The 21,289-nt window shown below is 39.5% G+C and overlaps 1 protein-coding gene across 5 annotated transcripts in view; it reads right to left on the bottom strand.

The window, feature by feature from the left end:
• The window catches only part of Rgs7 (regulator of G protein signaling 7), a 413,863-nt gene that overhangs the window by 94,658 nt on the left and 297,916 nt on the right, over positions 1-21,289 (bottom strand). For 4 of the 5 annotated variants that reach the window (XM_042674394.1, XM_042674397.1, XM_042674396.1 and 1 more), the window contains one exon: positions 1,838-1,888. The exons of the other annotated variant lie outside the window; for it this stretch is intronic. In XM_042674394.1, coding sequence (XP_042530328.1) covers positions 1,838-1,888 — 51 coding nt within the window. The remainder of the gene's footprint in view (positions 1-1,837; positions 1,889-21,289) is intronic. 5 annotated transcript variants of the gene reach the window in all.

The raw sequence follows: 21,289 nt of genomic DNA, 5'->3' as shown, positions 1-21,289 counted from the left end.
TATGTGGTGCTGAGGAATCAAACCCAGGACCTCATGCGTGCAAGGCAAACGCTCTACCACTGAGCCAATTTTCCAGCCATTTTAAGCAATTTTCAAACACTGGGTTTGATTTGATGATAAATAGCCTGTTAAAATCTCCTTCATCTCTCTTTAGGAAAAGCATATATGGAATCTTTGGTTGCTATGCTCTTGATAAATCAATTCAGCAAATTCCCACTGTTGAAAGCATCAAGAAATTACTAAGAACTAATTGACTTTGACATTTTACTGAGCAGCTGGAGAGAATGTCTGCCTCTCACATATTAATTATTTCATAAATTCAGCTGAAGTGATAAGAACAACATATGTGAATTTTTTTGAAAGATAAATCAAACATGAAATAGATGACATAGTATTGGATGTCAATATTCTTGAGGTCCGTGGTAACATAAGACTTCATGAAGTAAGTTGTGTCTGAAGTCTAATTTTAAATGTACATCATTTTATACAAGCATTAAATGTGCTTGCAAAAAGTGGAAAAGAATTTGGCCAGTTAAAAACTATGACCAAGATCCTGGGCCACTTGTCTAAAACACAGTATTAGAATATTTTTTAGATAGAAAAAAAAAAAGGATTTAGCTGCTGGATCTCAGCTACTGAGTAGCTAGGATTATAGGAATGGGACACTAGAACCTACCTTCAATCTGCATTTTTAGATAGCATGGCTTTATCGTTAGCTCATAATAAAGAAAAAAAGCATTCAGCTTTATGTGCTATCAATTTTAAATAATCCTCATTTTAAATAATGCTTAATAATCTTAAAGTTGTAATCACCAGAGGCAGAGGCAAAAAGACATGCTAGCCACCTCTCCAGTTGGTGGAGTGCAGTGCTATATAATTTTAAGTGTGTCACTGTCCTGCTTTTTCATGTCAATCCCAGTTACTTCAATTCCACTTCAAAAGTTTAGCTTTCTTTTCTTTTCTTTTTTACTAATCAGTCTTTCTCTTCTCTAAACAATGTAGATTTCCATATTTGCATTTCAGAACTCTTTTTTTACCATATTTAAAGACTCTTACAATTAAACTTTTAAGAAAATCATTAAATGTATATTATGTGCAGAAATTTATTTCAAGCAATGCAAGATTTGAGCTGGTAGAAGTTGCTCGCAAACTGTGGGAATAAGTGCTTTGTCATATAATTAACATCATGTCTACTAGAATGAATGATTTCAAGATTTAAATGAGTCTTTCTCCCTTTCTCTCTCTCACCTACATACACATACTTGCAACAACACATCATGTAGATATGAGAAAAATGAGAATTGGAGGCAAAATTGTTTTCAAATCCCATTCTAAGTGGTGTAAGATTAACTTGAAGGGTGGGGGTGGGGAGGATGGGATGGGAAGGGGAAACAAAGGAGGAGGCTACAATGCTTGATAAGAAATGTACTCATTATCTTACCCATGTAAGTGTAACCCCTCTGTACAGTATTTTCACAATAAAAAAAAGGATTAACTTGAAGTGGTTAAAGTCCTATAAAAAGTCTATTTCATAATCACTTATAAAAATCATAGATTTGGTTACTTATGGACTGCATATAGATCTAAAATTCATCAATAACCAGTCAAATAATGTAAAATGGGACATTATGTATATGAAAAGTTATAAATGTATGTACAACTTTGGCCAAATACCAGTTGAATGAAATAAAATTTGTGAACATACTGAATGCACAGTTCAAATTTAGGTATACTTTTTCAGGAAGTTTGCTTGTTTACCATGTAAATCACCTTGAGAAAATGTATTTCTTAAAACAAAGGAAAAATAATTCTAACAATAGGAAAATGATTAATTTACCTGGATCTTCTATAGTTAAGTTCTTTATTAACCATTGAACAATGTCTGACCCTAGAAAAGAAAACAGAAAAAGACAAACAGTTGTGAACATTTAGCTTACACATCTTAATTTTAAGAACACTCCATTAATGATTCTCAGGTTATTAATAATTCAATAACAAATTATGGCATGAGTATTAAAAATGAATATATTTCTTCAACAAGAGAAAGTGCAAGCCAGTGAATTATGAAATATAACACTTTAAGTAAAAGTAAAGCTTTCTTAGGCTCAGAATAGGCAAAGTGATTCATTCACTGAGTTAATGTTCATTGAATGCCTACTGTGTATAATTCTTCTTATAAAATTATCCAATACTTCAAAGTATAGATCTCATTTTCTTTCTGGTTATTCCTATCTCCTCCTTTGCTCACTCTCAAGCCAAACCAAATTTGTCTTTGGGTTTTGAACATTCAGGTTCATTTTAAGCCTGTGTCTCTATTTGCACTATGTTCAGTGCTTGACATGCACTGTTAGTATTTTGAGATCTTCATAGGCACACTAAGATTCTCTAGGTACAATAAAACTTTGGCTGACTTTCACTTTTGCCTACTGAGTTGCCCCCCCCCCCCAGCCACCCTAGATTTTCACTGGAATCCCTGTGGTCTTTAATTTCAGTGTGGTTTGTCCCGCTTTAGACCTCAGAGTTGTTTATTTGATGCAATCCCTAAAGGATAGTCTGATGTTCATCGAATGTTATTTAAAGCAGAGTAACTGCTTAACTGTCAATGGGGAGTATAAAACATATATATATATATATATATATATATATGTATGTATATATATACACATATATATTTTTTCACTACCTACAGAAAACATGACAAAAGATCTGCAGCAAACAATATCTCAACAACAGATGCTGGAGGGGATGTGGACAGAAGGGAACCCTACTGCATTGTTGAACAAGTGTAAACTTGTTCAACCACTTTGGAAAGCAGTATGGAGGTTCTTCAAAAGACTCCACATAGAGCTCCCCTATGACCCAGCAATCTCACTTCTGGGCATTTACCCAAATGATCACAAACAAGACCACACTAAAGCTACCAGCACAACTATGTTTATTGCAGCATTATTCACCATAGCTAAGATATAGAACCAACCCAGATGCCCCTCAGTAGATGAATGGATCAAGAAAATGTGATATATATATAATATAATATATATAATATGTATACATATAAAATGGAATTCTATGCTTCCATCAGAAAGGATGACACCATCCCACTTGTTAGGAAATGGAAAGACTTGGAAAAAAACTTATTAAGTGAAGTAAGCCAGACCAAAAGAAATATAGGTCCCATGGTTTCCCTCACTTGCAATAATTAGTACAGGTCTAGGATAATTTTATATCAGATGAGCAGAAAAGCTCAAAAGCTGTGTTACATATGACCACATAAGATGATGCTAAGTGAAATGAACCACAAGATATGGACACAAGAGGTCTTTCTTTGTTGTTATTGTTTTTAATGTACTATGTGATTTTTTTGGTTCCTTTCTATGGTCTTCCTACTATGATATATCCCTGTTGTCACTGTACTTGATTTTGGTACCCTGCATCTTGTATGTACATTTATCTAATGTGGGGAGTGGAAGGGGAATAACAAAATTCCGAAACAAGGACACAGGATGACCCCTTGCAACAATGATACCCACAAAATAGCATATTGGAAATGTACTTTACAACTTCAGGGCGGTGGAGGGAGTATAAGGGAGGTTGGGGAGGGAATAGATAGTGGGAGAGCACAAGGGAGGGGTAACAATTGAGAAGAAATGTACTCATTGCCTTACTCGTGTAACTGTAACCCCTTGTACAGCATCTTTACAATAAAATAAAATAAAGGAACTGTAAAATGTTATAAGGTAGAAAACAGTAGAAACAATTTATTGTACACTTTCTACATACTGACACTGAGAATAGTAATTTGAAAGCAACAGAAGAGGTGATGTGAATTAAATAGGTCTAGAATTTCGGGCATTAAAAAAATTCTGGATTGCTTTTCTGTAAGTAAGGCAGAGAAAGAGATACGCAAGATTTTTTTCAGCAAAACTATCCCATCAAATTTAATTTAAGGAATTTAACTGGCGTGGCCTTGTTCTGTAAGTCAAAATGAAACTCAGGTATGTGGTCCATTCCTATAATCCCAGCACTTGAGAGGCTGAGCCAGGAGGATCCTGAGTCATGCCTGGACTACACAGTGAAATTTGTCTCAAAAACAACAGACAAAGAAAAAAAAATAGAGGAATTGGGAGTCATCATTTCAGTTTGTTGTGAGCTTATGAGCCAGCATTGAAAGTACCAGTAGGTCAGTGTAGAAGTCAATTAAAACAGAATTAGAGAATTAGAGATGGGAACTGTAATCCTAGCTACTCAGAGGCTGAGATTTGAGGATTATGGTTTGAAGCCAATTGGGGCAGAAAAGTCTATGAGACTCTTCTCTCCAACTAATCAGCAAAAAGGCTGAAGTGGAGCTGTGGCTCAACTGATAGAGTGCTAGCTTTGAGCAAAACATCTCAGGGACAGAACCCAGGCCCTGAGTTCAAGCCCCAGGACTGACAAAAGAAAGAAAATCCTAAGTAGAAATCACGTGTTTTGGACTTTGGGACTAATTAGATATGAAAGTTGTAACTAAGAGGGATTACTGAAGAAATTAAAGATTCTGGGCCCAGGAGCATTGAAGAATAGAATGTTGAAACTGTGAGCAGAAAGAGAGGCAGAAATTGAGATGTCCATTGATACTAAATTTGTGGTTTACTAAAAAACGTTGTGAATTGCTGAGTGTGTATAGTAAGTTGTGCACTCATCTATATGTGAATAAAATTGTAGTATGAAAGAAATCACACTTTATCCTCTCCTGGAAACTAGCTGAGATGCTGCCAGCTAGAGAACTGGCAGATGAATGACAGTACCATTGGTTAAGTGATTCTAGCTGCCTGAAGTGAGAGTTCAAAACTAAGTTCAAAATGAACTTGATCATTGAACCTGACAATCAAATTATAACTATTAAGGAAACACTCATACTAAACATCATCCCCCCTGCTGCCTAGGGAAACTGAGGCAGGTATATTCTAGGCATGTGCATAAAGATACAGCTTTGGGTCATGAGTTTTTGAGACAAACTATATAGCCCTTATAGCTCAGGCTGACCTGGAACTCACTCTGTAGTCCAGGCTGGACTCCAGCTCACAGTCCTTCTGTTTCCATTTCTCAAATGCTCCAGATTATAGATAAATGCTGCCAGATCTAGTCCAAAATCAATTTAAATATGCATGCATTTAAAAATAACTTTATGTGTTGACTGTAACTCTGTATTCTACTGTAGCTGTTCATTTTACAGAATGCCTTTGATTTAAGCACACTTGAGAAGATGGTTCATCTAGGTCCAAAAGGAAGTTGTGTTAAGACAGCTCTGACTGTAAGGAAAGACTCCAGTATCCAAAGGTGCAATCTTTGGGGCCTGGGGTTTTAGCTCAATGACAGGGTGTCCATTTAGCATTGCCAGCATCCAGAATTCCATCATCACTAGGCTGAAAAAAAGAGAAAGAGCACTGTAGAAGGAAAATAAAACATGCAGGGTCAGGCATAATGGCCTATGTCTGTAGTCTCAGCACTTGGAGGCAGAGGCTCAGGAGCAGAGGCTAGCTTGAGTGCTGGCATGAGAGAGCAGCGTGGGCCACACTGCAAGACCTTGTCCTTCCCAACCAAGAAAGCAGAACACACTGTCCTCATCCTCACATGTTAAATCTTCCCTTTAAAATGAAAACGAAAATTCAGTTTTCAAATAAACATTTATGCAGTAGGCTTGACAGGGACCAAATCTCCTGACTTCAGTTTTCATAGCTGAGCATCTATTTGGGATCCATATGTGAGCAGCTACTAGAAAAGCTCCATTTTCTACTCAAACTGTATGTGTTTTTTTTATTGTGAAGAATAATTGAAAATTACTTTTAGAGGAAGGCTTTTATGGAAAAACTGCATGTTATTTTTTGAATAGGACCTCTAGTAAATATTTTGCCTAAGCTGGACTACAACTCTGATCCTTCTGATCTTTACCTCCGGAGAAGTTATGACTACAGGTGTGAGTTGCGGGTGCCCTTCCCTTCCCTTCCCTTCCCCTTCCCTCTTTCCTTTGCCTTCCCTCTCATTTCCCTTTTTCCTTCTTTTCTCTTCTTTTCCCCTTCCTCTTTTACCTTTCCCTTTCCCTTCCCTTCCTTCTTTTTCTAAACAGAAATAACAATATGCCTAATTGGGAACTACATTTAATTCAAGAGGTCAAAAACGTTTGTAACTTAGTAGCCTAATTTTTGTATTTCTGTCAAAGGTATTTTCTAAGTTCAGCTCTGAAAGAATCAGTTTAATGGGACTTGACCAATTGACAATGTTACCTAGCAGATGGTACAGGACTTTGTCATGAAGTCAGTTTTAAATTGTAACATTACCTATTTTTTCTCTCTTTAGATGCATATCCAAGCAACCATGCTCACCCATTCTGCATCCATGAAGGTGGGGATAGAGGGAGTCAGATAAAGAGGGAAAAGTTCAGTTTCCTAATGGAATTAGAGGACTGAAATCAAAGCAGACCATCAGAGTCCTCTTGAGATCTCTGACTGAAGCTTACAATGCAGAATTACAACCAAAGTAGTGTTGGTGAGGAAGCTCATCATTCCAGAAGTTTCCTACCTTTATGTTTAATGAACAAACGAGTAGCTCTAATGAGACTTTCCACATTCAAATGTAAATGTCAAGAATATTCTAGAGTTCTTTCTGTGTTTATTCTGGATGCCTCAGAAGAAAACACTGAGCTTTGTGAAAGTTCACTTTGATAGCAGCCTGTCAAAACTCAATCCCTTCCCAGCACCTGACCACTTGTTTTGAGTTCTTAGAAGGAGTAATCCCCTTTAGAGCCAGAAAGCTATGTGCTTTCTCCATTTGGTGAACACAGTAGATATTTCTTGATTGTGCAATCCCAGTGCCATGATTTGAAACAAATAAATAAGCAAACAGCAAAACTAAGCAAGAGAATTCTTTCCCACAGAGCTTGTGTTTTTCCAAATGCTATACTGAAGCAGACAGGGATACACATGAGGACAAGACAGAGGTTCTTGGCCCTTATAGCTGATGGATGGAGTGTGCCTAGTCTTGGGGGAAAAAACAAATCCTACAGATTCAAATCGCATCGGAGGAAATCTCAAAGCAGTTTTCTTCACATTATCATCCTCATGATACCAGACCCTGGGCACTCCAACCACCTGTTGAGAGGATCTGTCCAGACCTTTGCTGCCAGGGCAATTGACCTCTCCTTGTCAGTGCTACCTGCACTCCCTGCACGCTCTTCTCTTCACACCTTCTGCCCACATTCTCCACATACCTCTTCCCTTCCTCTTTTCTCTGCTTGGGAAAGAAACCTCCACTGAGTGCTTTGCCTAAACTGTCCTTATCTCTATGAGTCACTACTTCTGTTATTACTGGAATAGAAGATCCCCCAAATCCTTTACCAATATCGTTTCTTTCTTTCATGACTCTACTAATCATATGCTTTCTTCTCTTCAGCTGACCTTCAGTGTGGAAATTAGCTTATCTGGCAAGCCCATTCTGCCCATGTGTATTCTACCTTACAAGGCATTTCCCCTAGACGTTTTGGCAATATCCTTATAACACATTTTACTTCCCAGAGGTTTCATTGTCTGCTTTTCACTTTTGTTTGCCTTCCTCTCCACACAAACTGTTTCCAGAGACTGGGAATGTGTTTCTTCCAACTTTGGATCCCAAAGACCCCAACCATTTTCTGACATGAAACAGTGGTCAGATGTTGAAGGAACAGATAAGTGAACAGCAAGACTCCTTTCCCTACATCCTGCTTTAAGAGTGTTTATTAATGGAAAGCATCCTTCACGGAGAACACTAGCCCTGTGTAAATTCTCAATTGCCGTAAGTACCTTTCACAATGCCAACATTTCTAAAGATAATTCACTATACCACTCATACTTAAAGCAACAAGATCAAACAGCTAGGCATCCACCTGCTCTCCCTACCGTGCTGTAGACCTGAGTGGTGGAAGGGCTTCCTGCCTTTGCCTTGCACTGACATGGCTGCAGCATATGACTCTGTGATCATCCTCACAGACTAGTGTATACCCTCAGGTTCAAGTGTCAATGACCAATGTGCACATGCCCAACCTTCATTCGAGGTTCACAAAAAACATTAAGCATATGCATATCCACATACTGCAAATGTTTAAGTGTGATGAAGCAAGACCTTCAAGCAAGCAGAATGTTATGAATTTGTTTGGTAGTCTTTACAAAAGTGAACTCTTCATAATTTCTGCTAAAATTGTTGAAGAAAAGGGGTTTTAACCACAAAGGAAGGAATGTGTGTGTATTCTAGCTAATCAGGAGGCTGACAGCTAGAGAATTACAGGTTAAACCTCTAAGACTCTGTCTCCAAAATACCTAGCAAAAAACCAGGCTGTAACATTTGCCAGTGGCTCATGCCTATAATCCTAGCTACTCAAGAGGCTGAGCTCTAAGGATCCCAATTCGAAGCCAACCCAGGCAGAAAAGTCCCTATGAGACTCATCACCAATTACACACTCAAAAAACAAAAGTGGCACTGTGGCTCAAGTAGTAGAATGCTAACCTTGAGCACAAAGAGGCTCAGGGACAGTGTCGAGGCTCTGAGTTCAAGCCCTACAACTGACCAAATAAAAGCCAGGCTGAAGGTATGGCTTAAGAAGTAGAGTGTCAGTCACTAAAAAGCCAAGCCATTTTGAGGCTCTAAATTCAAACCTTGGTAACAGAAATACATAACACAGAAAAAGAAAAAGAATGCCATAGAAAATCCACATTTTGATGAGATAACTATTCTTAAAATCGCTCAACCAAAGATGTTTTATATGTCTAGGAAATGGTTCCCCAACACTGTTCTTAGTTCTGTGAAATGGTATAACAAGCATGCCATAGAGCATGACATAGAGCAAACATGGAGCCTCTGTGGGAGTAGGGTTATGGATTTGTACTGCTAGAGAAGAAGGAACAGAGGTATACAGATCCCTTGAGCCCTTGGAAGAAATAATAGCATCCTACTCTTCACATTTTCCCAACTCTCTTCAAGTTGCCTCGACACAGACTGTGGTTAAATGCTCATTGAATGAGCGATTCAATGATGGTAGACATATACTTTGTGTGTGAAGGACTCTAAATGCCCTTGCATTTATGACACCCAATGGATTTCTTTGTTTAAATTTTATTTTGTGTAAAGATGCTGTACAGAGGGGTAACCGTTACATGAGTAAGGCAATGAGTACATTTCTTGTTGAACATTGTTACCCCTTCCCTTGTTTTTCTCCCTCTATCCCTTCCCTCCCCCACCTCCCTCCCTCACACCTCCCTATCCCCCACCCAAAGTTGTACAATTCATTTCGAATATACTGTCTTGTGGATGTCATTGTTGCAATAGGTCATTCTGTGTCCTTGTTTCAGCATTTTGTTTTTCCCCTTCCCAGCCCCAAATCAGAAAAATGTATTTACAAGATACAGGGAACCAAAACCACGTACATTGACAACAGGGGATATACCATAGGAGGAAGAACTTACAAAGGAAACAAAAAAATCACCTAGTACATTCAATACAACAACGAAGAAAGACCTCTTATGTCTAGATCTCAGGGTTCATTTCACTTAGCATTATCTTATATGGCCGTATGTAACATAGCTTTTGAGCTTTTCTGCTCATCTGATATAATTATTCTAGGTGTATACTAGTTATTGCAAATGAGGGAAATGATGGGACCTATAGTTCTTTGGATCTGGCTTATTTCATTTAATATGATTTTTTCCAAGTCTTTCTATTTCCTAACAAGTGGGATGGTGTCATTATCCTTTTTGATGGAAGCAAAGAAGTCCATTGTATATATACATACCACATTTTCTTGATCCATTCATCTACTGAGGGACATCTGGGTTGGTTCCATATGTTAGCTATGGTAGCCTCCGTATGACCCTATTTGTGATCATTTGGGTAAACACCCAGCAGTGGGTTTGCTGGGTTATAGGGGAGTTTTCTAAAGGGATTTCTACAACATGATAGATATCCATTGGTCCTTTTGTAATAGCTCCACAAACAGGCCGATGGATTTCTAATTGTCACACTTTTCATGAAAAACAATTTTAAATCATTTTACTTTTTAAAACTACAGTGTCTGTCATGTTGGAAAAATCCCTTTAAAAACCTGGCCTTTAATCTTTCTGAAATCAACATAATGACATAGAATTTCTTCTTCAGTCTTTCAACTAATTAGTAGCTAGTATCTAATGACATTTCCTTTCTGGTGATGACTTGAGGCCAACTAGTCAGTACATCCTATTCCCAGTAATAAGCATGCCCGCTCAGCCATTGTCACCTCTGAGCATGCAACACAACAACAAGGCAACTTGGGTCCTGATGGTTCATGTCTATATTCCTAAAATACTCAGGAGGCTGTGATTTGGAAGACAGAGATTTGAGGCCAAGCTGAGAATATTCTGCTAGATTCTGTCTCCAAAATAACCTGCAAAACATGATGACTGGAAATGTTACTGGAGAGATAGAGTGCCAGACTTAAGTTCAAACCCAATAATGAGAGAGACAGACAGACAGACAGAAAAAGAGAGGGAGGGAGCGATAATAATACTCAAAGGTTAATAAAACAACCAAATTGTCTTTGTTTATTTTACCACTTTTGATTAGAAAGAATAATCTTTCAGGGAAGTAATAAACGTAAAACTGTAAAGCTATAAATGAAGAGTTACCTGGAAGTAAGATAAGGAGCTACATTTAGGTCTCAGGGACAAACAGGCTCTGCTGTTGTCACAATGGTCTTTACCTTACTCATCGTAGTTCTTTTCCGGGCATTTTGTTTCTCCCTTAAAAAAAAAACCAAAAAAACAAAAAACAAAACCTTTGATGTCCCATCCATATAGTGGATTATGAAAGCTCATAGCTCCTGGGTTTACATCTCTGCCCCTAAAAGCATTAAACAGTATGAGACTGAAATAATGTAGTCATACTTTCTAACTCCTGATGAAAGATCTCAGCTAGGGGGGAGGGGAGGAAATGTCAAATGTCCTCAGAAAGGTGAAATCCCAGCACAGAAATACGGCTTTGCTGAAGGAGGCATGTATAGTAACATTTCTCAGAATGAATAGGTGCCTGGCAGACCCAACAATGGGTGGAAACTACAGCGTCCTTCCAGTTTCTTCAGCTTTTACTTCTATGAGTAGGAAAGAAAGCACACAAGAGAGGAGACATGAAGCTAGCTCAAAAGCACAATGTCAAATTTTGAATGAAATGAATATGCAATCCTGCCTTTTTGTGAGCACAAATGAGTTTTGTTCTACAAAATCATTAGATTCCTGAAAAACAGTGTGAATACTTCTTGCATATGAAGAAAACTGAACTTCATTCACATTAAAATAGCTGTTCAAAGGAGCCTTGTGGTAGGTATACAATTATATGCTTTTAATGAATATCTTTTAAGTGAATGATTCATTTTCTAAAATAAAGAACTGACATCTAATTAAGTATAGTGTCCCCTTCAATTTTGCATATCAGGCCATATTTAAAGGTTATTCAGTTCCCATGGAATTACAATTAATTTCTAATCACAGTTTGAAACTGGGTCAAATTGGCAATGTAAAGCACATCTTCTAATCATCAATAGGTGATACTTTTAACTAATATTTAATTAACTAATATATCCATATTACCGATAGTAATATAATAATCAAGACAGACTTTAGTAAATCTGAGATATATTTTAAATTTAGTGCAAAACATTTAAAATATAGAGAAAATACTATTTATCTGTATGTGTAGCTATGATGGCAAAAAAGTAAATTATCTGGGTAGTTACATGTAAAGTAAATTATCTGGATGGCTTCCATATCATTGTCCTGAAAACAGAATTACAGAAAACATTGAACATCATCACTATAACATCAATCAGCAAATTAAAGAAACAGAAAGGAATCCAGCAATGGTGGCTCATACTTGTAATCTTAACTACTCAGATGTTGAAATCTCCTTCATAAGGAGGAAAGGAAAAAAGAAATCTCAATGACTTGTATTAGAGGTAAGATTCCTCTTATTATTTTTTTTGTAGCAGTACTGGGGCTTGAACTTGGGACCTAGCTTTTTAGGTCAAAGCTGGTATTACCACTTAAGCCATAACTTCACTTCTGGTTAATTAGAGAAAAGAGTTTCAAGAACTTAACCTGTCTAGGCTGGCTTCAAACTGCAACCGTTAAATCTCAGCCTCCTGATTACAGGGATTACAGGGGTAAACTCCTAGGGCCTGGAATTCCATGCAAGATTATTATAGATAGGCAGCACAACTCAGATCTAGGGAATTAGAGTCAGATATGCTTGCTTTCAGCAATTCTCCAGAGTTCCTCTATAAAAGTTTCTACCCCTACCAATTAGCATCTTCTGTGCTGGGTAAAAAATGATTCCCTTATATAGTATCTCTAAAGGAGCCAATGTCTTCAGAATTTAGTGTAACAGGATAACTGACTGCAGGTTTCAGTTATGGAGTCTAGATGGGTAAAGCCATGAAGCTTTACTTCAACTAGATAGAGAGATGATAGATAGATAGATAGATAGATAGATAGATAGATAGATAGATAGATAGATAGATAGACATACCATAGATATAGATGTATAGATACATAGATCTATAAATCAACTTATCTATCTAGATAGATATCTGTAGATAGATATCTATGAAGATAGGTACATCTATCTATAGATACATACCTAGAGAGATGATAGATCTATCTATCTATCTATCTATCCCCTCCTTCTTGACACAGGATTTTTGACGAATTTATTCTTAGTTCAAGGCACATTTTCTTTTTATTTTAGTAAGTTTTGTATTGTGAAAATACTGTACAGAGGGGTTACAATCACATGGGCAAGGTAATGAGTACATTTCTTATCAAGCATTGTTGTCTCCTCCTTTTTTTTTTCCCCTGCCATCCCTTCCCTCCCATCTCTGCAACTACATCCCCCCCCCCCCCCCCCCGCCAAACTGTAAAGTTCGTTTTTCAACATAGCGTATTGTACATCTCATTGTTGCAATAGGTCCACCTGTATTCCTATTTAAACAAAGTTTTTTTTTTCCCTTCCCCTCCCCAAATTATACCAACATCAAATACAGTGAAAACAGAAGTTATACCAGGGGAGAGGGACATACAAAGCAACAAAAAATCACGTGGTACCTTAGAAATATGTTAGAAACAATAGCAAGAAAGAAAAATCCACTTGTGTCCTTATCTTGAGGTTCATTTGACTTAACATCATCTTATCTGACCTTTCCTGCTTGTCTCAGATATTGCAAATAAGGGAAACCATGGGACCTATGTTTCTTTGGGCCTGGCTTACTTCACTTAATATAATTTCTTCCAAGTCTTTCCATTTCCTAACAAATGAGGCAATGTTATTCTTTTGGATGGAAACATAGAATTTCATTGTGTATATATACCAAATTTTTCTGATCCATTCATCTACTGAGGGGCATCTGGGTTGGTTCCATATCTTATCTATGGCAAATAATGCTGCAATAAACATAGTTGTGCTGGTAGCTTTAGTATGGTCTTGTTTGTGATCATTTGGGTAAATGCCCAAAAGTGGGATTGCTCGGTCATAGGGGAGCTCTATGTAAAGTCTTTTGAGGCACCTCCATATTGCTTTCCGAAGTGGTTGAACAAGTTTACACTCCCACCAACAATGCAGTAAGGTTCCCTTCTGTCCACGTCCCCTCCAGCATCTGTTGTTGTTAGAGTTCTTGATTATAGCCATTCTAACTGGGGTGAGGTGGAATCTCAATGTTGTTTTGATTTATGTTTCTTTTCTTTTTTTGTCACTCGTGGGGCTTGAACTCTGGGCCTGGGCGCTGTCCCTGAGCTCTTCAGCTCAAGGCGAGTGCTCTACCGCTTGAGCCACAACTCCACTTCCGGTTTTCTTTTTTTTTTTTTTTGATGTTTCTTTTTTTTTTTTTTTATTGTAAAGCTACTATACAGAGGGTTACAGTTACATGAGTGAGGTTATGAGTACACTTCCTCTTGAACATTGTTACCCCCTCCATTGGTTTCCCCCTACCATCCCCTCCCTCCCTCCCTTCCCCGAGGTTCTTTTTTTTTTTTTTTGATTGTGATTAAATGATTACATAATTTCAAAGTCACAAGTTCATTCTAACTTCCCTGGAGCAAATTGTCTACCACAGTCTGTAATATATAACAGTGTTCACATGTTATATGCCATGTTTGTGATCAGCAGCATGAGGATATTTAGTAGTGGTTCAACCAGATGAGCAGGAGTTCTTTGTTTCTTAAGTCCTGTTAGTTTTGTCGTATCACCTAACCTTTTGGATTTGGCATCCACTTATGAGGGAGACCATGTACTGTTTGTCTCTTCGTTCTTGGCTTACCTCGCTCAACATGATTCCTTCTAGCTCCATCCATTTCCCTGCAAATGCCATTATTTTGTCATTTCTAATGGCTGCATAATATTCCATTGTGTATAGATACCACAATTTTTGGATCCATTCATCTGTGGTGGGGCACCTAGGTTGTTTCCATATCCTAGCTATTGCGAACAGTGCTGCAATAAACATGGAGGTGCACGTGTCCTTGTATATTGGTTCCTGTTGTTCAGGGTAGATGCCTAGAAGTGGTATGACTGGGTCGTAAGGGAGGTCAATCTTTAGCTTTCTAAGGACCCTCCAGACTGCTTTCCAAAGTGGTTGTATAAGTGTACATTCCCACCAGCAGTGTAATAGGGTTCCTCTTTCTCCACATCCCCTCCAGCATTTGTCGTTGGCTGATTTGTGGATGTGGGACATTCTGACTGGGGTAAGGTGGTATCTCAGGGTTGTCTTTATTTGCATTTCCTTCACCACCAGGGATGATGAACATTTCCTCATGTGTTTCTTTGCCATTTTTATTTCTTCATTTGAGAAGTCCCTCTTTAGTTCCCTTGCCCATTTAGTAATTGGTTTGTTAGGTTTGGGAGGGATTAGTTTCTTGAGTTCCCTGTATATACAGGATGTTAACCCCTTGTCTGATATATTGCTGGTAAATATTTTTTCCCAATTAGTTGGTTGTCTTTCTAGCTTAGTTGCGATAGATTTAGCTGTGCAGAAGCTTTTTATTTTAAGGTAGTCCCATTTGTCGAGTCTCTCTCCAACTTGTTGTGACCCTGGGACTCTGTTCAGGAAGTTCCTTCCTGTGCCTATTAGTTCAAGTGTCTCTCCTACTCTGTCCTGCAGTAGTTTCAGAGATTTAGCTAGAATCTTGTTAAGGATCTTTGCATCTGTGTTCATCAAGGAGATTGGCCTGTAATTCTCCTTTTTGGTTGGGTCTTTGCCTGGTTTGGGGATGAGTGTGATATTGGCTTCGTAGAATGAGTTTGGGATAGCTCCCTCCTTCTCTGTTTCTCTGAAGAGCTTGAGGAGTATGGGTATTAGTTCTTCTTTAAAGGTCTTATAGAATTCTGCTGTGAATCCATCTGGTCCTGGGCTTTTTTTTGTTGGAAGACTTTTGATAGCTTCCTGTATCTCATTATAGGATATTGGCTTATTTAATTGGTTAACTTCTTCTTTGCTCAGTTTGGGTAACTTGTATTTCTCTAAAAATGCATCCATTTCCGCCAGATTTTCTTCCTTTAGAGAGTATAGCTTTTGAAAGTAGTCTGTTAGAATTGTTTGGATATCTTGGGTACGTGTTGTGATGTTTCCCGTGGCATCCCTAATCCTATTAATATGGGTTTCCTCTCTTCTTTTTTTAATTAATCTTGCCAACGGGCCATCAATTTTGTTTATTTTTTCAAAGAACCAGCTTTTTGTTTGGTTTATTTTGGTTATGGTTTTCTGATTTTCTAATTGGTTAATCTCTGCTCTCAATTTGGTTATCTGGCTTCGTCTAGTAGCTTTAGGTCCCATTTTTTCTTGTTTTTCTAGCTGTTTTAGTTGCAACATGAGATTATTTACTTGGTCTGTCTCCATTCTCTTGATGTGGGCACTGAGGGCAATAAATTTGCCCCTCAGGACTGCTTTTGCTGTGTCCCACAAGTTTCTTTGTGAGGTGTTTTCATTTTCATTGAGTTCTAGGAAATGCTTTATTTCTTCTCTGATCTCTTCTGCTACCCAGGTCTTGTTAAGGAGTGTGCTGTTCCATTTCCATGTATTAGAGAAATTTCTGCGGTATGCTTTGTTATTGAGAGCTAGCTTGATTCCACTGTGGTCAGATAGGATACAGGGGATTATGTCGATCCCTTTGTATTTGCTTAAGTTCCTTGCATGAACTATGATATGGTCTATTTTGGAGAAAGTTCCATGAGCTGCTGAGAAGAATGTGTACTGTGTTGTTTTAGGGTGAAATACTCGGTAGATGTCAGTTAATTCCGCTTGAAGTATGGCCTCACTTAATTCGGTAGCTTCTTTGCCAATCCTCTGGTTGGTAGACCTGTCCTTTGGTGAGAGTGGCGTGTTAAAGTCTCCTAGTATTATCGTATTGGGATCTATTTTATTCTGTAAGTTTGAGAGCATTTGTTTAACATATCTGGGTGCACCAATATTTGGGGCATATAAGTTGATGATGGTTATATCCTCCTCTTGGATTGTTCCCTTTATTAATATGTAGTGTCCGTCCTTGTCTTTCTGTACTGATTTTAATGAAAAGTTTATTTTGTCAGATATCAGGATAGCTACACCTGCTTTCTTATTGGGGGAATTTGATTGGTAGATCCTTTTCCACCCCTTCACTCTGAGTTTGTTTGTATGTTTGGCTGAGAGGTGGGTCTCCTGAAGGCAACAGATGGATGGGTCTTGTTTTCTGATCCAGTCCTCAGTTCGTTTTCTTTTAATTGGCGAATTCAGCCCATTTATATTAAGAGAAAGTATAGAGAGATGCATTGTTGTCCCTGCCATTCCGTTTTCCTAAGTTTTTCTTCTTTCCTTTCCTCCTGTGCTTGCTCAGTTAGACTTTGAGTAATGCCTGTTTGGGGCAGGTTCCAGTTCCTGGTTGCTTTCTTCAGGTTGTGTCCCCCCTCTTAGAATTCTTTGTAATGCCGGCTTAATGTTTATGTATTCATTTAGTTTTTCTTTGCTATTAAAAGTTTTCAATTCTCCATCGAATGTGAATGCTAGCTTTGCCGGGTATATCAGTCTGGGTTGGCAGTTATTGGCTCTCAGGGCTCGTATGGTGCTTTCCCAGGCTTTTCTTGCATTCATTGTTTGTGTGGAGAGATCTGCAGTGATTCTAATTTTTTTCCCGTTGTAGTATAGCTCCTTCTTCGTTTTTGCTGCATGCAGGATTGTTTCCTTATTATTCAGATCCATCATTGTTACTATTATGTGCCTAGAAGTGTTTCTCCTGGGATCTTGCTTGTTGGGTGTTCGATAAGCTTTTGTGATGTAGTTAAGATGGTCGTTTTTGAGGTGGGGGAAATTTTCATTGACTATCTTGTTAAATAGGTGTTGCATTCCCTTGCTCTGGAATTCCTCACCTTCGTCCACTCCGATTATGCGAAGGTTAAATTTTTTAGCATTATCTGCTTGCTCTTGAATTTCCCTTTGGTTTAATTTGAGTGATTTTTCCATATCTGTCACTTTTTGGTCCAGTTGGTGTATTCTGTCTTCTGTATCTGACACTCTACCTTCCATTTCATTCACTCTGTTGACCGTGGCTTCTATTGTGGTTTGCATGGTGGAAATGGATCCCTTTATGGATTCAATGTTGGTTCTCAGAGTACTGATCTCACCTCTCAATGAGGTGAGATCAGTATGCATTACCTCTAATTTGGCGTTTATCTCACTTCTTACTGAGGTTTGTGCAGCTTCTATTTTTGCATCCAATTTTTGTTTGATATCCTGTATATCTTTTGATAGTTCATCCTTGTGCTCTTTCAATTTCTGATCCATTTCTCGCTTTATTTCTTGAGTCATTGCCTCCAGCAACCCTTGGATGTAGTTTTTGTCTTCCATTCCTGCTTTGCTCCCACTGGGGCTCTCCCCTGCGTGGCTGCTGGCTTTTGAGGTGAGCTTGCTGTCCTGGGTAGTGGTAAACCTTGTGATTTTTCTCTGTGATTTTCGCATGGGGGTTCAGGAGACTGCTCTTCAATCTTGTTTTGGTGTGTCTGTCTTTGCTTGGTTGCTGATTCTGTATTGGTAGAGAGAGTCTGTGCCTGATCTGGATTCTGTTGGGAGCCTATTTCCAGCTGCTATTCACTTAGGATTCTCAGCTCTCTGCTGTAGCAATTCCCGCCTTTGGAAGGGTTGAGCAGCCTAGACTGCTTGTGTTTGCTCCTGCGGGTGCTCTTGGGAAGATCAGATGCTCTGGATGCACTCTCCCAAATACTGGAGTCTGCTATGGGCTCCTGATGTGTTTTTGTTTGTTTGTTTTGGGCTGGTTGTGGGCTTGAACTCTAGGTTTGGGTGCTGTCCCTCTGCTCTTCAGCTCAGGGCTGGCACCCTACCATTTGAGCCACAGCCCCACTTCTGACCCTTTTTGCTTTGTTCAGGCGCCGGTCCCCTGGCCTGGTTCCGGCCCCAGCCTGGAGCGCGCTCGTTAGGCCTGTGCTAATGTGTATACCACCTTGGTTATGCAGCCTGGAGGACACAGTTCAAATTTCTTCTACTGTTGGTAGTCTTGACCCAGGGGCACTGTTCCTGGCTTGAGCATTTAAGCTCCCTTCCAGGGGCGCTCTTGCTCTGGCCTGGCCAGCAGAGTGTGCTCCACCGGCTGGTGGAGCTCTCGAACAGTTCCCAGTTTTAGTGGGTCCTGTGGTCCGGGTGTTGGGGTAGGGAGTCTAGGTCAGGGTCTGGGGATTCCCTCCAGCTCTGGTCTCCCTTGATGGATTCCCTGTCCCCTGATGGGTACTCACCCTGTAGGTCGTCAGTTGTTGTTGCAGTCCGTCAGTTGTTGTTGCAGTCCGAGTTCAGTTGGGGTGGTTGCGGGCTGGGTTGGGCGGCCCCCCGCCGGGTCGTTGCGATGGCGATCGGGCGGGTGGTCTGCGGACAGGTCCCTTTGTGGCGCTGCTGGTGCCGGGCGGCTTTGGCGGGATGGAGCCTCTCTGCTCCGGTGGAGAGTGATGGGTGGGGTGGGATCCTCCTGGAGACTCCCGGCTGGTAGGTTTCTCTGTTCCTGGCGATCCGCTGTTCTGCAATCCGGTACCTGGTGATCTGCAAGCAGCCCCCTGTGTCTCTGTGGCTCCGGCAGCCCCCGCCGGGCCGGCTGGCCGGCGGCTTGGCGCACTGCCGCGCGGCCAGTAAAGGTTGGGGGAGGGGTCTTCGCTCTTCTCTGTTCTGAAATTCTTCTTTTCCTCTCTTTCTTTTTTTTGTTATTTTCCACCTCTGGTTTTTCTCTGAGTGTTCGTCTTTTTGTTGTTGTCGGTCTCTTGGGGAGATTAAAGGTTGGAACTCGAACTCTCTTTTTGGTTGGAGAGAGCTGTGGCGTTTCCCTACTGCCCCGTCGCCATCTTGGTCCCCCCTCCAGGGTTTTGCTCCCACTTCCAGTTTTCTAGTGGTTTATTGGAGATCAGAGTCTCATGGACTTTCCTGCCTGGGCTGGCTTTGAGCTGCATCCTCAGATCTCAGCCTCCTGAGTAGCTAGGATTACAGGCGTGAGCCACCAGTGGCCGGCGATTTGCATTTCTTTTATGGCTAGAGAGGTTGAGCATTTCTTCATGTGTCTGTTGGCCATCTTTCTTTCCTCTTCAGAGAAATTTCTCTTTAAGTCTTTAGCCCGCTTACTTATTGGGCAATTGTTTCTTTGAAGATTTGTTGTTGGGGGATTTAAGTTTTTGAGTTACAAGTATATTGTAGATATGAGACCTTTGTTGGTTGTATGACCAGTGAAGATCTTCTCCCAATCAGCGGGCTTTCTATTGATCTTGTTAGCTATGTCTGTTGCCATGCAGAAGCTCTGCAACTTCATGGAAGGCACACTTTCATAAGTGACCCTTCACTCTCATCCTTTTCTGTGCCCAAAGCTTGGTTCAGACAAACAAGAAGAGAAGACTTGAGATGATGCACTATTATCTAAGTCCTCTCCGATTAGTTTTATTTCTAGTTTGTGGCTGTCACAAATAAAGCTGAGGTGAACATTTCTTCATAGACTTTTGTTTTTGTTTTTGTTTTGCCAGCAGAGTATTTCATTTATCTGTAATAAACATCCAGAAGTTTAACTGCTGTGCCCCAAGATTATTGGATATTTAACTTCATAATGAATTTACAAATGCTTCTTCATTGTGGATACACTGCTTCACAGTGTGCTACTAATAACCTATGAAATATCTACTTTGTATCCTGAATCGTATTTGACATTTTCACCATTTTCTACTTAACCATTCTGATAAGTTCAGACAGCACATCTCATTGTAGCTTTCACGTGCATTTGTTTGTGGGGCATCTGTGGAAATCCTAGCTACTCAAGAGGATGAATTCTGAAAGGTCTCAATTTGATGCCAGCTGGAAAAGTTTGCCCGACTTCATTTCCAAAATAACCATCAAAAAGCAGTGCTAGAGGTATGGCACAAGTTGTAGAGCATCAGCTATTCCAACTGCTGCAAATGTTGTTAGTTTTGTTCCAACCTCTTCTCCAAATAAGAACACATTCACCAGTTCTCGATTTAAGTTGTGGGCATTTGGAGGGGAGAAAAGATTTTTTTAAAAATCCAGTTTGCAAATTATATCAGCTAAATTGGTTACTAAATCAAACCAAACTTAAAGCTTGATCAAAGGACTTATTTTGAAATTCTGCAGAAAATTCTAAATTTCTGTAAAGGAACAGAGAGATGTGTTTTTCATTTCTTTTTCCAATAGAACCAGTTCCATAGTTTAAGCATCTGAGTGAAGTACTCCAGGAAATGTGACCAACCATATAAACTTACTCATTTCCCTTCAAGTAGATTACACTGTTTTATCCACCGAAGCAGTCTGGGATCATTCCTTTGAGCAGAGAGGAAACAAATAATGTGGTTCTTATGTTGTAAATGGAAATTAAGACAGAAGGGCAATCCATTTAGTGTTTACAGTTTAATTAGAAACGCTCGCAGAAAGCTTCATGGTGTTAGAAGAGCTCCTTATAAGTGCTGTCAACATAGCTCTGCTGCTTCATCTCATTTTCTTTCTCAATTTTCAATCTCTAGAATGGAAGAACCTTTCCTTTGCATGCATCAGTAACAATGAGCAATTTACTGTTAGCTCTCCTCTGTAACAGGAGAGCAGCTGCTAGGGTGTCCTCTTCCTACAGGCATAAAGCAAGTTTGCAGTTTTAATGACTCCAGTTCAGTGCACACACAGGGTGGTGGAGATGAGGGCTGCCTACAGAGCAGAGCCAAAAGACAATAACATTCCATTTCTAAATAAGCCAAAACATTC

The sequence above is a fragment of the Dipodomys spectabilis genome, unplaced genomic scaffold (assembly GCF_019054845.1).
Source record: "Dipodomys spectabilis isolate Male_0828 unplaced genomic scaffold, ASM1905484v1 ptg000019l, whole genome shotgun sequence".
Classification (NCBI taxonomy): domain Eukaryota; kingdom Metazoa; phylum Chordata; class Mammalia; order Rodentia; family Heteromyidae; genus Dipodomys; species Dipodomys spectabilis.
This window is presented reverse-complemented; position numbering and strand designations above follow the sequence as displayed.